The 18232-nt window shown below is 33.6% G+C and overlaps 1 protein-coding gene across 2 annotated transcripts in view; it reads left to right on the forward strand.

The window, feature by feature from the left end:
- Positions 1 to 2868: 2868 nt before the first annotated feature.
- The window catches only part of LOC138694388 (golgin subfamily A member 1-like), a 128505-nt gene continuing 113141 nt past the window's right edge, over positions 2869 to 18232 (forward strand). Inside the window, exons 1-2 of one of the 2 annotated variants that reach the window (XM_069818075.1) lie at positions 2869 to 3070; positions 3196 to 3449. In XM_069818075.1, coding sequence (XP_069674176.1) covers positions 3207 to 3449 — 243 coding nt within the window. In that variant the 5' untranslated portion in view covers positions 2869 to 3070; positions 3196 to 3206. The remainder of the gene's footprint in view (positions 3071 to 3195; positions 3450 to 18232) is intronic. The other variant, XM_069818076.1, reaches the window with a different exon arrangement.

The following is an 18232-nucleotide window of genomic DNA, read 5'->3' on the forward strand; positions in this document are numbered from 1 at the left end:
TATCATTGACATTTTCACTATATTGTCGGCTTTCAGTATGGGAATATCTGTTTCTGCCGTTAGCGTAAGCCAGAAATTTTTCACATATTCTATAATTGGCTGGATGAGATTGTTTACAATTAGCGCAAGTTGGTGGTTCGTGATTTAAGACGGCGCTTATTCCGTCGGATCCCGGCCAACTAGTCACTCATAACGAGTGCACCTCAGCACATGTGTGGACTTCAGTCCTACGTTCACAGACCTCTATGACGTAGTGCAGAGGGCGGCCATTAGAGGGAACCCAAGAGTTGGAACTTAATCTCAGACGATTCTGTCCGACGCCGGGGTGGGTATCCGGTGTGGCTTAGTGGATAAAGCATCAGCACGTAGAGCTGAAAACCCGGGTTCAAATCCCGGCGCCGGAGAGAATTTTTCTCCGTTCCATTACTCTTTCATCACAGCTTTCTATACTTTTTACATTCAGTACAGTACAGTAATCGTACATGACAAACAATAGGAGGCGGTTGTTGACAAGGCAGTACAAACAATTACTGATTTTCCTGCATATTTACAGAAGAACATGAACTGCAGGTCCTCACCCTTGAAACGTAAAGCTTATGATCAGGCTTCGAGAGTTTGAACCCGATACAATAAGTTTACTGTGCATGCACTATAGGTTGTTGACTCGCTGCAGGTAGATAGAGATGTGTTGAGGTAACAACGTTGCTATTTAGAGTAGAGTACGGTAGGTTGGGGAAACACACACATATGTACATTCTGAAAGTAAATATACATTACACCATGATAATGTCAAAAGAATGTAGAAAGCATTTATTCTCCTGTCTTTTATAAGCATTTATGTTTAATTATACACAGTGTTTATGGTGGAAATAAACATGTAGCAATTTTAATTTTTTCATTTATTCTATTGGTCGTCTTTAGGAAGTGCAGTTACAGTACCGAACTGCAATGTACCTACTACAAGATACATTCTCATTGTCTCAAATATAAGTCTTTTTCGGTTATCTGCCAAGCACAGTCTGTACTGTGGAAAGCTGCGCTCAACGTCGCATGACGTGATAGGAGCAAAACGAAAAAAACCTAACATCATTGTAGTCTCTAAGACACAGTCCTTTATTCTCGGGTGACTCTATGTCCACTAATTTGCTGTTTATGTTACACAATGTTCCATATCCGTTATTTTTAAATAAAATTGATTTCCACTTCTGTTCTACACGTTCTGTAACCGGTGTACTTGGTGTCTCATTAATTTTCTGCATCATTTTGTAAATTAATTTGAGGGCTTCCGGCATCTCTTGCTCTGACTTTTCTAACCGTGTAATAGTTTCAGACAGTTTATATGAAAACCAAATTATTCGTCAGAACCTTCAAATCCAGAGCGTTTTCTTTGCGTATTTGTTGGCATTCATTCTACAGTACCTCCACACACTGTACGCTTTACCACTAAACTCAGTACGCCGTTATGCGGATTTTCCACTGAACTGCTCTATTGGATCCGAAGTCTCGAAGCCTGCTTATGATATAATAAAGACAGTGTTCATTTCACTTTTTTTATTCTTCAGAAATTACACTTCACCAAAACTACAGTAAATAATTTAGGGACTTGAACAATAGTTTGTGTGAAACTGTATAATAAATGATAAGTGTTTTGATGATGTACACCATTCGTCTTGTTTCATATTTATTACGTACTGTTTCACCAGTTCCTCTTTTTTGGAAGGGAATGTGCAAGAAAAAAATGTCGTGCGTAGAAATTGGTTATCACTATTTTACACCAAATCTTGTTTTGAAATGAAGACTAGTACTCTGTTTCTTTATAAATTTCCTTGTTACTGTATAATCCGCAATTTTTTTTTGTTGATTTATTATCATACAGTATTGGTCTTAAAATTAAATAGTTCCGTCAGTTTTGTCATAAATAAACACATAATTTATATAAAACACATTTCCTTTTTTTTACTTTCAATTAAATTACTTTTTTTCAGCTTTTCAATGAAAGAAGATAGCATCATAGAACACACAAACAGTCGGTCGAATTAAACACAAGACCTACGACCCATTCCAGTGCAATGAGAAATATTGCAATTTTGTTTTTTTTTATAAATTTCCTTGTTACTGGATAATCCGTAATTGTTTTTGTTGATTTATTATCAGAAAATATTAGTCTTAATTGAAGCGATGAGATCAATATCCATTCAAGGCCATTTACGCAAATTTCGAGAAAAATGCAAAAAACATATTTTTATTTCTTACCTAATTATTATTTTCTGCACATAATATTTTTTAGTTGTTTTCGAGATCGAGACAAAGTAGTACACCAACTTTTAAAGTCGCAAGACTTATGGAAATATCATAAATTTAATTGCAAATTTGCATAAAATGAATGGACAGAAGTGGACTTGAATGGTTATTGTTCTCACCGCTTAATTTCAAAACAAGGTTTAGTATAATAGTGATAACCAATTTCTACGCCGGACCCAAGAAAAATACTGTACACACCGCATAGTATGCCAGGCTTTCTTACACATTTACGCATGAGAAAAAATGCTGCTAATTAACAAGACTATGGACTTAACTTCATAAAATTTACCTGAAATATGATATACCAGTTGTCTTTTTTCTTTATATATTGCAGTTAGATGCAATACTCACAAGAGGAATTTTTTTATCGTAGCTCTTATCTCCGTATACCCAACGTTGTAAAGAATTTTCTCGGCGCACATTTTACATTACACATTTTTTGGTATAGTGTGTAACCGGCCTTACAACAGTAGGCGCTTATTTCAAATCTGCCGTGTTTCACGGTGGCACCGCAAAGAGCGCTGTATAGGACAATTTTCGCCACTGTGTATAAATCTCTCTTCAGTACATCGTCTGAAGGGGTTTCAATGACGTCAAATAAAAATGGCAGCTGTCTTGCAGAAATGAATTCGTGTCCTAATTATAATTACATCGTTTGTATAGTGACTCATAGCAATGACATAAAATGTCACTCGAATAGGTGTTATTGTATCGGATCTAATGTGGATATTGTGTTCCCCATTTTGAAGTTAATATTGACTGGTTGAAGGTATTATCATAAAAGAAATCATTGATATATCTGTATGTCGTCTGCTTAGTGCTTATTTATTGGTGTTGAGTTGTAAACACTTCTAATTAGCGTATATTTAAATGGTTTGATTTTTATATTTCCAGGGGCTTGAAATATGTTCGCCAGTTTGAAAAATAAAATCAAAGAGGAGACCGGTAGTGATCCTACTAAGCTTGCTCTTAGCAGCCCTCCACAAAAAATTCTACATGGTAATGGGCCTAAAGGACGGCATTCAAGACAAGGTTCTGGATCAAGCGTGGGCAGCCTCTCTCTTGATGGTGTTAGAGAAGAATTAACTTCGTCCCCTCCTCTTCTAAAAAGACAAGATAGTTTAGAAATCAAACTTGCTGATGGAAAGGTGAGACGTGTTTGTTAAACGTTATTTATAAACTTTTTAGGGGAATCTTCGGCCCCGCTACTCATACATGGGAGAGAAAAACTACATAAGTAATTGAAAATAACCTCAAAATTGTAGCACATCATGCTAAGGACACGAAGTGATCACTGCGAAAGTTACAGACCCACACATCCCGCCCCCCACATACATTTACCCGACCGATGAATTTCTCTTAAACATTTTTACACGAAATCATCGCTTAAACCAGTGGTACTATCATTGTTGCACTGCGCATGACAGTTTTTTTTTTCGGCCCAGACCTCTATAGTAAATTTGTGTATCTATTTACCAAAAAAAGCGTATTTGCAAGGCATAACAAATGACTGAACCAGTGGCGTAGCCAGACTAATTATTTTGGGTGGGCCACATATGCAGGGTTTTGAAAGTACCTGACCCATCTCCTGACAATGCCGCTGTCGTCAACTCTCTTGAAACACATTCTCGGAAGTCTTATTTAATAACATGCAAAATTATGATAAACAATCATGCAAGGCATATCTATACAAACGCTTCATAAGGTGAACTGGAGCAGTCGAGATTTCCTAGCAACGAATCTGTCTATCACTGATGATGGGTCCGTTCTTCAACAAATTCCAACTTTTCTCCCTCTCGATGGATAAAATTGCTAGATTACAGAGCCTTGTGTTTGACATGATTGTCGAATTTTTCTTCGTTTCAGAGCTTTGAAAAGTTTTATATCATTGCCTTAATGAAGGACGAACATACACTAATATCCATTTTTGGAGACTGAGGTGCTTCCGATAATGAATTTGCAAGAGCAAGAATATCGTCTAAACATACCAAATAAATAAGGTGTCAAATTTTTCTAGCTGATGTAACAATTCAGTAGCCTCTACGGCTTCCTTATTTTTATCGCTGCCAGACGATTTTTTAGGCACAATCCAACAGTTAAATTGGCTCTTGAAGAAATGAACGCATTTCTGACTTCTTACCTTAATGCTGTCGACTATAACTATTGCTCTGGATCCATGGTTTAGTTTAATGTTGAGTATTTTTCATAAAAAACGCAAAAATTCGCATTTTTTTGGGCGGGCCTTGGCCCACCTGCTGGCTACGCCACTGGCCTGAACAAATCTAACCTGTCACTAACCCTCGATCTTACGAAAGTTTGCTGAATTTATTTTTCCAGACGTGTGTATAGTTGTAAAATTGTACCATCTCTCAGTTTCATTTCATCTTGAAACAACGCAACACAAATCAGACGTCAGTCCCATGTGTGATGTGTAGCGAGATCAAAGATTTAGTCATTATTATAGAAGTGTAATAGATGAATTCTTCAGAAGGTGTGTAGCTAATGCTTACCCACTTCTCTTGCGTGATTCTGATTCAGCATACAGCATATAGACAGTAGGACTGTAACCCATTTTCAAGTTGCAATCCACTTTGGTGGGCCACGTTATGCATGATGTGTACCTGTGAAGAGTTTCTTTTGGTCGTGTACTAGGGTGAGTGTCTGTGTAAGTGTTAGTGTTATGTAGTGTAGGGGATGAGTGAGGATGATGATGGTGAGGAAGGGAGAAGGGGAAACCCGGTGCTGGCCCATAGCCTACTCCTGTCGAATAGCACCAAGGGGGCTGCCAGGCTTAACATCCCCATCCAACGGATGATTCACTGTCAATAGTGATATGCCTTCTCTTCATATGCACTGGAGAAAGATTCGGGATTTCAGGCATATTGGTGCACAATTTACTGATTAGAAGTTATGCACTACCATCTCTCTTAGTCCCGAGGTAGAAATTTTACATGAAAATTTCTGACCCTGCTGGGAATAGAACCTGGGCCGGCTAGTCTGGAGGCAGACATGCTACCACAGAGCTAACTCAGACATTCTTCAGAAGGTGTAAATATTTTTGGATTTTGAAATAAATACATTATACAGTAGTAAGATAGAGACCTATTATTATAGAACTTGGAGAGAATTGAGAACATAAGACTGTATATTGAAAATGTTTTAGTAGATTTGTGACAGATCTGAAGCACCATACGAGTATAATGCCTACTTATGATATTGTACAAACCAGACTATATCTGGAAACTGTTTTGACTAACTGAATTAAAAGTGTAGATCTTCTTAATTAGTGAAAAAAAAGTTAATTGCATTCATATAGCCTATTAGATTATGATTAAAACCATTCGTATAAATACAGTAAAATCACAATTTCAGTTCTTTATTTTTAGATAAATACCTCCATGTCCCCCAAATGCCTTCATGGCATGTTACGGGGATACCTTTACCTTTTACCAATAAAGTCAACTACAAAATTAAATTGTAACTTATGTCAATTTGGTGAATGAATTACCTTATTTATTTTTATGAAATACAGGCCCATACTAAATAATGACACCATTTCTTAAATCTCTAAAATGTGGTGTAATAGTAAGATGAAGTATTACACCTTAAATTGGAATAGAAAAATTAATCCTAATAACTAGGCTTACTATACGTCCTCTTTTTTCCTGAACAGTGTCTGGGTGGATTTTACAAAACATGATGTAATGGCTTCTCTTTTGCTAATCCCTAATTATTATGATAGCACAACACGGGGTGAAAATGAGAGAGGAGTTTTCAGTAGCAAGACTGTACACGCCGTTGTTTTGTTGCCCAATCACCAGAAGCACTAAATGTTTCAATGGAATTTTCTGATTGGATGCTAGTGGGAAACACCATTGTATGCGAGATATATCTCGTAGGCAACAGAAAGTTATACAGAACAACAAAATAGCCACAATATTTCTTTTAAGATGAGAGCCTGATGACTACGGTATTTTATGAATTGTTTGTATGTTTATGTTATTTAATTAAGGAAAAAGTGAAAATTTCATCAGAACAACTACCAGTAATATTTAATTTATACTTGTTCTGTTGAAATTTTTACTTATTATCTATAACATAAGCACACAAAAATAACAACATTCATCTTTAACAATGTTTGTAATTTAAGCAACAAAACCACAGTATTGTGCTCAAATTTTTAAATGTTAAGTTTCACAGCCAGACCACCAGGAGCGCACCATTTGTTCTGTGCTTCCCTTTCGTAACATGCACCATGCACTTCTATTATTTTGTTGTTCTGTGGCACAACATATTGTATCTTTCCTCTGCATTGAGCAGGCAATGGAAAGAAGTATATCGTTTGATATTCATAGTGAGCTAATTTTCACGTATTTTATAGTTTCCTGAATAGTGGTTTCAAAACTTATATTTCTGATTTTGACTATGTTGTGCCTGGAACCTCTGCAAATATTAAGCAATATTTTTAGTAAATGTTGAAGCATATATATTATTTTTTTGTGTGTGATTTAAAACTATATTACTATTGTGTCAACGAATGTTATTGTTGCTATGGACAGTTTATCAACAAAATGGAAAATTACTTATGTTTATGATTTTTAAAGTAATTTTTAATACTAGTTTTGAGTCTATGCTTGTATGAATCTAATTATGTAAAATGTCAGATGTGAATGTGCAAAATAATCATGCACTGCAATGTCCTGTTTGCAAAAAACTTTGTAAATCAAGTTTGGGTGTTAATATCCATATTGGCAAAACCCATCCAGAAAACAGATCAGAGAGGATTGCTGCACAATATCTTAATAGACCTAATTCTAGGACTACTAATGATTCTGAAATCTATAACAATGAACATCATCCAGAATCAGATGTAGGCCCACACGAAATCAAAATTATGGAGATTCTAATAATTCGGAAAATAACAATTTTAGTCCATTGAAATTATGGGAAGACAAACTTTCGCAGATCATACTAAATAGTACTAAAGATGAATTTGAAATACTACAGAAGTTTTAGAATTATTTATTAATTTTATACCAGAACTGCCTGGGCCCCAACATCCCACTACTAAGTATTATAAAGCCCACAGATTAAATAATAATTGCAGAAATAATTATAAATTTAAAAAAAATCCAGTCCGGAAATCGAAAAAGCAGAGAGAAAAAATCGGGAATGCTATGAATATGAGCTTGTCCAGTATGATTTTTATAACCAAAGACGTAAAATTGCTCATAAAATTTTAGAGAAAAATAATAAATGCCAGCCTTGCAAAATTCCAATAATAGCAATAACTGAGCACTTTGAAAATATTTGTTCTACAGAAAACAATAATTCTCCACTTCTTACGATTACAAATGCTGAGTCACCTCCCGATGATTTAGTTTCTGAAGAAGTTCGTAAGGCTTTGTATAACATCAAGGTAGATCGTCACCTGGCCCAGACAGAATCACTGTTCGACACTTAAAAACCACAAAATTTCTCACGTTGCTTACTAGAGTAATGCTGCATTTTTCATATGTACCTACTTGGTTAAGACAAGGAAAAATGATATAAATACATAAAGGTGGAGACACAAATAATATTGCACAATGGAGACTTATTATTGTTTTTTTCCATAATAAGAAGGATAATAGAAAAAGTTCTAGAATCAAAATTACATAATTTCATTACTCTTAAGTCCACATCAGCGAGGGTTCATATCTGTACCTGGAACATATGTAAATACTTTTCTTGTAAAAGGCTGTCTCCATTACACAAAAGCAAATAAAAGAGATTGTTGCATTATTTTTATGGACGTATCTAAAGCATTTGACGCCATTGGACATGAGCATATAGAAAGATCGCTTCTGCATTCTGGAATTCCGAAAAATTTATATGGGCTTATTGAATCATTATTGACAGACAATGCAATACAAGTTCAGGCTAATTTGAAGACCACCAAACCCATACCTATTAAATGTGGAGTAGCACAAAGCTCACCATTGTCACTATTGTTATTCAATTTGGCTATAAATTACGTATTGCAAGACATCAATGATCTTGAAATCACTGAATAATATGGATATAAATTATCAGAAAATCTGTCATCTTTATCTGCATTAGCTTTTGTTGGATGACATAACATTAGGCCTAATCAGTAAACAAGAAAATTATGCAACAGCAGTGCTTAATTTGGCAGAGAGCAGTCTTGCAGAGTTGGGTTTAACAATTAATCCTTCAAAAAGTAAAGTTATAGTACTAAGGAAAGGAAAATTGACACTATGCAAAATTACAACTTTACAAGGTTAAAAAATTAATTCAGAAACAGATAAAAAAGAATGTATTAGATACCTCGGCATTGATTTTACTGATGAAATTTCAATTGATAAAAATAGAATTGTTAAAAATCTAACATCTGATCTTAATGGCCTTGTACAAACAACATTACTTAAATCTGAGCAGAAATTAAAAATTAATATTAGTGAATATGTGGCCTAGGCTCATATATCTCTCACAATGTGCACCTTTGAATCAACTATCCACCGGTTTCTTAAGAGATCTTGACAAAATAGTTAGAAGTGCTGTCAAAGAAATCATGATGTTACCCGATGACACTCCAAATTCTTTGTTATATTCATCCAAAAATGTTCGTGGACTGGGTATATTGTGTGCAGAATGGGAAGCCAGTATACACCATTTCAATATCTGCAATCGTCTTCAGCCCCTTCATGATCCACATTTACATCATATATGGAATCTTGAAGAGGAAAATATGGCCCTTGGAAAACTTAATTTTACTTCATCTCTTCCTCCAAAGACCAGTGGAGGAAAATTAGAGAAATTCTAAGAACGAGATCATTCCAAGCTTGGTGTCAACTGCCACATAAAGGGGAAGGAGTGATTACGTATGCTGACTGCCCCAAAGCTAATTCATGGATGTCCAGCAAAAAACATCTGAATATGTCAATGCAGTGAAGCTTTCTTGCAATCTTATTCCTGTAAAATCCATTCCTGGCAGATCTTTTAATACAACCTGAGACAGAAACTATTGATCACGTATTAGGATTCTGCAAGAAAAGCGAGCTGCTACAAAACAACAGACATCATAGAGTGAGGACAAGTATTGCAGAAGTCCTAAGACATCTTGGTTGGGAAGTTCATGAAGAGGTTAGTTGCATTTCGGCTGCAGATTCCAACAGATATGCGGACATCATAACCATTGACAGGGTTAAGGATAAGGCCATGATGTTAGACTCAATCATCTGCTTTGAGAGAAACCTCTCATAAGTGGACGAGGTCAACAAAGAAAAACAAGAAATATATGAACCATGCCTACCTTTCCTCTCTTCTAAATATAACATACCTGTTAATCAGTGGATCGTCAAAGGTATGTTATTTGAAACGAGAGGTTCCCTTCCACAGTCTACCTACCAACTATTAGTGAAATTAAAATTCCAAGTCTTTCAAATACAAAATTTCCTATTACAAATTCTTAGGGGCCCTTTACGTATCATCCAATATCATTTATATTTTCAAGAAAATAATTTTGTCAATATGACATTTTGGCATCAAGCGAATCCCAAATCCAAAATTTAGAATTGTTTTAAATTAATCGATTTAAAAAACATAACTGCTCTGTATTCAGGATCCTTGTGGTCACCTTCACTGGAGCACTGATGATTTAATCAAATCCTTCTCACAGTGAACAAAGCGTAGGAACAGATTTAACATAAATATTAAAGGTGTCGTATGTGTGCAGTAGAATTTCAAGGATTTGAGTTTCTACAAATACCAAAAACCAAAAACTGTTGGGGGAGATTTCTTCATCCAGAAAATATCCATGGCACAGAAATAAAGAAGGCAACAGTGAAATGTTGGATCAATGTGATAAGTTTAAAATAAACATATTTTCTATAAGTTAGGCCTACCAGAAGCTTTATATCAAACTAAATAATAAACATGAAACGTTCACTAGGTTAGGTATGGATTGTTTTGGTTAGTTTAAATTTGGATAGTCTAAATTTGTATGTTTCTATATTATACTGGTATATGCTATGCCAATATAAAGACAAGTGATAAGTTTATCAAGAAGCACAAAGTCTAGTAAGTTAAATTAATATTTTTTTATTTTTTATCTTTGTCATTTTTTAACTAAAATTTGACATTATGATATAATGCTTAATATAATATTATGTCCTGTGAACTAGGTAGGCTACTGTGGTACCAACGTATTTTTGTCGAAAGTATGCGTCTTTTTTCTTATGATGGACCCATGCTAACCATACTAATAAAATAACTGATAATTTTACGCTTGTTTTCAGCTGTTCTGAAATCGAAAAAGTATACGCCTTCCTGTCTGAAATATCACCTGTTCTTATGTGTGCGTTCTTTTCTTCTATAATCTATATACTATGAGACGTATTTCCATCATCACAATCCTTCACAATCAAAGTTAGACCAAGGGGTCATTTTATTTTTCAAGGTCTTTCTAGGTGCCAGTAGTCCAAAATTTGTAGATGTAAGCTAATCTGTAGTGGTACTCATTTTTATGACTGTATGATGAAACCATTTTATATTTAGTTACGTGGTCTAGTGGTCAGAGTTTCTGGCCATAGTTCATGAGGTCCCAGGTTCGGTTCCCAGTCACAGCAGAGGGTTTTTCCTTAAATGGAGCTAACCAACAAAGCCAGAGTCTTTAAATAAAGGGGCAAACAAATTATAAAATTAGTATTAAGTGTAGGTATGCATTCATGGTCTGGAATTTAGGTTAAGTCTATATTTAAAACCTCTCCTGGAGCTACATAATCATAATCGCCCATACCATACAGTGACATTCTCAGAATTTTGTCATGGGGGGGAAGGTCATTATTAAAATTGAAGACATTATTACAAAAACAACCCTTGTCAAAATTGCTACTCTTCAGGAGAACAATAAAAATAAATAGGACAACACATGTCAGCTGTTTCCGTAGAACTGGTGTTTATCCTTGTGGTTATTGCACCTGACATGTGTCATTTTTGGAGGCTATAAACATTTGAAGTAATAGCAAACGTGTCCTTAACTCAATTTAATTAAAAATGACTAGGGCTGTTTTTGTAATAATGCCTTCAATTGTTTACAGTTTACATTATCGGTATTTTAATTTTGTGTATTATTATTATTATTATTATTATTATTATTATCATCGTCATCGTCATCATCATCATCATCATCATCATCATCATTATCATCAGCCAAGCTTTCACAAGGGGATGTGAAAAGTCAATTCCATGATAGGTTGAACATTGAAGTTAAAATTAAATTTCGTATTCAGTATATGTTCTTTATAACATTTTCTTCAGGAAAGTTCAAATTTTTAGAAATTAGCAGAAAAGTTTGATTTATTTAATTCATTTTTGTTTTACATACATCCGAAGTGAATATTTTTAGTGTGTACTTTTGTTCTGTCAGATTTACTTTGGCAGTTTGTTGCCAAACCGTAACTTAAAATTAATAAACAAATCCGTTCTTTGTTGTAATTCTATTAACAGAAAGAGAAGACTTTAAAATCAGTGTCAATTTACTTTTATGAATTTCAGTGAGTTTAAAAATTTGCTATTTTAAAAATAAGTATTTTTATGTAATACCCTTCACAGAATATGCTTAAAGTTACTCTCTTGCTCTCAGTTTTTGTCCTGAAGGCACCAGTTCTTGATAGCTAAGTCGAAATATGATGCCAAAAGTACAGTATGTTTTAAATTTTTTTAAAACTAAAAATAACAAGTGTTTTAATGTGACGGGTGTTACAAAATTAGAGCATGGAGAACACAGGAATTCTGTATTTTGATTTATTGCAGGTAGTTCCCACAATACATTATTAAATAGGTTTCAGATGTTGGTAAAACTGAATTTTAAGTTATCAACATTCGTCAATAACTGTTTCCTCCAAAAGCTTCCTTGTCTGAAAGATTTCCCACCAAATTTACATTAAGCTGAATGTTTGGTCGAAAGTTCTGATTTACTTAAAAATTATAGGCTACAAATGTAAATGTACTTATATTCTATTTTAGTTAAACATATTACTTTTCTATTCTGTAATATTATTTCTTGCTTAGTTAACAAGGAATGAATTACTGAAGATATTAAACACTAGCATAACTTAAAAATAACAAATGTAGATTGAGCTGCTGCATTTTTAAGGATACACGAAGCTGCATGCAGCTAATTATTTTAACGTTTTGAGATAGCTGGACACCGTATATATTTAATTGCAGAATAAGGAAATCAGCAGCTGAGAGGCAAGCTGAATACTGTAGGCGAATAAAATTAAATAAAGATAAAATTCTATGGTGTTCGAGTAAAGGGGGGATAAGTAATTTTTTGTGCAGATGGAATTTTGTTCCCCAGATGAACACACAAGTTAAATTATACAAAAATGCAAAACTGAAAAGAATACTTGCAGTTGATGTGTTTTGTGTACAAAATTATTTTCAGTAAGAGATCCAAGTTTAATTTTCATTTATTTCCAAGCTAATTTTTATGACTTATCTCCCTTTACCCAAACAACACAGATATGAAGACTATTTGCAGAAAGATATATATATATTTGCAGAAAGATATATATATATATATCTGTGTGTGTGTGTGTTTGTATTAATCATATTTGTAATGTACTAAGTGAAAGTTAACTTAAAAAAAATTGCACACTTTTCAAAACATATGTCTACCCTTGATATTAGGCTACCAGTACTCTTAAGATCTATGTAGTGAACTACAGAAAATGTATGTTCAGAGTAAGTGTTCTATGATTTGAACCAAAAAAAAAAGTGAAATTTCTTCAGACAAGTAACACCTGTCACATTATTTAGTAACACCCGTCACCTAAAATTAATTGAATTGTAAGTGCAAGGCTTAATATTTTAATTACATCAATTATATCACTCGATTCCTTTAACTTTCCTCTCACTGAAAATAGGTAACACAGTTAATTCAAATTGTGAACTTCACAGAGTTATCAGTTAAACTGTATCATTAATTTATGCATGTCTTTTTCATGTTACACCCGTCACATTGTTTATTTCATTTATATCATCTGACAAATAATGGTTAGAAAAAAAATAATTAATTGTGTCTGACAAGCAAGAAGTGGAGATTCATTGGAGTACAAAAGAACTAGTATAAATATTTTATTAATTATTGTATTCCAGTTAAATTTCGAAGAATCTATTTCTGAACTTAACACCCGTCACAGTGGAATTGACCGAAACTGATTCTGGGAAGAACGAGTGTGACAACATCGTCATGCTTCGGGTGCGAAGAAACATTAGCCATTGTGAAATTTTCACTAACCTGACTAGAATTGAGCTTTGTGGTTACTTAGACATATGAAAGAACCCAGAACAATAATGTGAAGTTTATATTAAAAATATGAACTGTCAAATGCCCAAAATGTTAAACGAACATTTCACAATGAAGTCAGAACTCAAACTAACAAATGGGTGAATAAGTTACTACTCTTAAAATGAGTTTAGAATTGACAATGCACAACATTAAACATCTGCACTGCATAAATGTCGAAACAACCTTTTCAATATATTTCACAATTTAATTTCATATGTGTCAGCTTTATTTTATAACAAGGTTGGTACTAGGTGTTAGGTCTCTCTCTATAATAAGCAGGGAACGGATTTATATGGACTAAAAATATATGAAATATGTAAATATATATGTAGTTATTTTTACCAAAATATGGAATTAAATATGGATTTTTACCAAAATATGGAATTAAATATGGACTTAAAATTATAAAAAAATGACTATGTACGTTAAATATTGGTACATTTTAATCAAACTAAACAAAAAATATAATGGACGTACCTTATCTTCCAATGTAGTTTCAACAAAACACAATTTTTATTGTCTGTTACCATAACAATAGGTTACAAACATTTCTTTCAAGTGCTGAAAAGTGAATCTTCTTCTATTGTCTCTGAGGATAGATTTATACTGACTAAAAGAGCGTTCGACGTCACAAGAAGTAACTGGTACATAATTCAATTTCACAATGTCTGCTGGGGATAAGTCCAAGTTAATCTTCACTGTTGATTCACCACTCATCACAGCAACAACCTTTTGTAGTTCTTCATATCCAGGGTTTTTTGAAAGTACAGTGTCCACCTTAGCTCTTACTGCATCTGCAACTTTACCTCTACCACGATTCAGTTGTTCCACAGTACTATTTATAATTTCAAAACTTTCAGATAGTGAAAGGTGCCTATTTTGGAGACTTTTGAGCGTTTTTATGATGCATGAAAATGTATGCTGAATGTGAGCTAAGTCATTCTTCACACTTATGTCACAGGTAACTGTTTTCGCAGTATCAATTGAGACTGCATCTTCAGAGTCCAATGCAAGGAGAACATTGTTAATAGAGTCTATATTTCAAAACTTTCAGATAGTGAAAGGTGCCTATTTTGGAGACTTTTGAGCGTTTTTATGATGCATGAAAATGTATGCTGAATGTGAGCTAAGTCATTCTTCACACTTATGTCACAGGTAACTGTTTTCGCAGTATCAATTGAGACTGCATCTTCAGAGTCCAATGCAAGGAGAACATTGTTAATAGAGTCTATATGTTCGGCATAATATTCAACTGCTTCTAGCCATGTACCCCATCTAGTTAAAATTGGCTTTGGTGGCAATGGAATTTCAGGGTACATTTCTTTCAACACGTTAACTCTACTGGGAGCTTTGAGAAATACTTTTTTCACTGATGAAATCAACAAATCTACTTTAGGGAAATTGTCTCTGACCACTTCTGCCACACGATGAAATGCATGCGCCACACAAGTAAAATGAGTCAATTTAGGATATACAACAGATAATGCTTGTCCAGCTTTGACCATATAAGGGGCAGCATCGCTAATAAAGAATAACACATTATCGTACATAATACCCTTTGGCCACAGGATACCCATAGCTTCGTTGAACAGTTTAACTATAGTTTTGTTATTGCACTTTTCTAGAACATCACAATGTAAAAGAATTCGTTCAGAATATTGTTCACTTAACAAACCGATAACTACATTACCAACAAGTCTACCTTCTTTGTCGGGAGTCTCATCAATGGAAACCCAAATTGAACTATCTTTAATTTCATCTCTTATCTTCTGTATTGTCTCATCGTAGATGGATGGAGCATACGTCTTCCTAAGTGTTGACTCATCCGGGATTGTATGTTGAGTATATTTTTCAAGGAATTCCCTGAAGACCTTATTCTTTAGTTTGTAGAGAGGAATATCAGCAGAGATGAGAGAACGGCACAGGTCGATGTTAAACTCAGATCTTACATTCGATGTTGTTGGTTGTGTTAAAAACAATTGTCTCTGCTTGGAATTTAGTTGTTTGTTGGCCTGATGTTTACTAGTTGTAATGTGTTGTTGCACCAGGAACTTTTGTGTAGATGATACTGCACACTGACACAAATTACAAAATAATATTTTATTGTCAGTTGATAAACCATCTTCTTTAAATTCTGAAATGTAACTTGTTAGTTTTGATTTTAAATTGACTGAATGACGTACTTTTGGCATATTTACCGTCTTTATAGTATGATTTACAAAACTGAACCTATGTGTACTCTGACTGGCATTTAACTGTTGAGCTGCACAACTGAAGTCTGTTAAAAATTTTAAATTAAATTAATACAGTTTTGTAACTTACTTTCCCATTGTTGATAGGACTGCTAATTTTCAAATAACTCTGATGTTAAAGGGATTACTGAACATGTGTTTAAATCTCTATTGTTGAAATGTATTTTTAAAAGTTAATGGAATTTTGTTTTGTTTTATTGTTAAACCTAATATAATATGGACTGTTTTATATGAAATATGGAAAATATATGGAAATTAACGAAAATATGTACTAAACTCTAAAATATGGAAAAATATGGAAAATAAAAGTAGGATTTTTCAACCCTACACATTGTGAAACATAAAGATAATGCAAAATATAAATTATATTAGCTTTATAAGTAAATATGTATTTACATATAAATCCTTTCCCTGATAATAAGGATAACATTGTTATAATTCGAACATGACGTAGCAACAAGCACAGGGATTATATTGAAGGAGGGGTAAGAGGACTATGCCTTATGTCGATGTAGATTTTATTACTCTGATAGTGAAAAATTAGAAAAGGAAAAACGATTATGGATTAAAAAATACTCAAATCTAAATATGTCATTTTTTCAAACAAGTTCAAGGGGGAATTCAAACCCAGTAACCTGCCCTCTTGCGTACGCAATAATACGCAAAGAAAGAATCAAGCAGAATATAAGTAATGCAATTAATTTAACGTCCAGTAATTGAATGAAGTGGATTGGTTTACTATATATTATGTGGTTGTATATATAGAGAAGATTTCTAAACCAGTCCACCTTTATCCGTGATGGTTACTGTAGCACCATAAACAGACCACCACCATATACTCTGCTTGCAAGATAAATATATATACAGTATTAACTTTCATTCTTGCTTATGCTTTTTTTTAATACTTATAGTCTGTATCACTGAAGAACTGTTAAGTTGTTGAACTACTTCACTGTGTTAATATTAATATTAACTTAGTAGTTCTTTATTGATATTTTATTTTATTAAATTAGTGCAAAAACTTTTTCGTATATGACTAATTTGATTTCGTTCATTTCATTTAATTACTATCTGAATTATCATAAGATTATATCACTCACATACAAATACCAAGAATGTAGTGGATTGGATTGTAATGCAAAGAGTGAAAGGTGACGAAAACCTCACTTAAACCATCTTAGGTGCTGGGCAAACTTGAGGTTGCTCGAAATTGGAGTATTGTTGATTCTGGTCATGTCAATTCAAAAATTTCTTAGCATAGATCCTCTTAATGTTACAAATATAGGATAGTGCCACAGAACATGTTTTGCTGTTTCACTTTGTAACTTGTACCTGTGACAAATCAGGATTATTAGATAAATTCTCGCAAGTGCTTCTTTACAGTATAATGACTTGTTAAAATTTCTGCAATTAGTTTGATTATTATGGAATATCTGGCTGTATTTAGCGGGGACACTAATGTAGCAGCCTGTCTCGTCAATAGCTGGTATTGATTTTCCATTGCTTGTTAAATGTTGCACAGGTAATACCGAATAACATTGTGTGGATTGTTGACAGGGAGATAGGAATTTCAAGTTGTGGCCTCCGAGAAATATCATTTGAGGACAGTTTAGTAGTATCATCTGTCTTTTTATTGTCCTAATTATTATTATTATTATTATTATTATTATTATTATTATTATTATTATTATTATCATATCCTTTTATTAAAGTAAGTGAAAAGCATTGCTCGTAGTAGTTTTTGAACAGTTATCTAACACTATCAGGGGTGTATATAGAATATTGTTTTGAAGAGGAGGCCAAAAAAAAAAAACTAACCTGTATAATTTATAGGAAGCCCTGTGAACAAGGTATGTACTGGTATATAATAAACATGCATACACACATAAACTACGAGAACAGATTTATTCTTGTGGTTTGTTTAAATGTGTGTAGTACTTCGAGTTGCTTCATTATAAAGTTCGAGAAAAGAGATACCTAATTTATGTGTGACTTCAAGATATATAGGCCTACATTGACTTTTATATTTCATTGAAATCTACAATTTTAGTTATTGGCTTAAAACTTATTTGATAATACTGTAAACGTCATAGAATGAACGAATTCTCAAAAGAATATTAAAATATTAATATTTCTCGTTATTAATAATAAAAATAGGTAGGCTTAGTCTTTGTAGAAAGCTTGGACATTCTGCTCAGACTTAGTTTACGTGCTAAATGTGATAACAATTTGACCCCAAAACTGATCTAGGCTTGTGCAATATAACTGATAGCACCTGCCGAGGGTACGTCTCATTGGCTAGGAATAGTGAAGTAGAAAT

This window comes from Periplaneta americana, chromosome 2 (assembly GCF_040183065.1).
Source record: "Periplaneta americana isolate PAMFEO1 chromosome 2, P.americana_PAMFEO1_priV1, whole genome shotgun sequence".
NCBI classification, from domain to species: Eukaryota; Metazoa; Arthropoda; class Insecta; order Blattodea; family Blattidae; genus Periplaneta; species Periplaneta americana.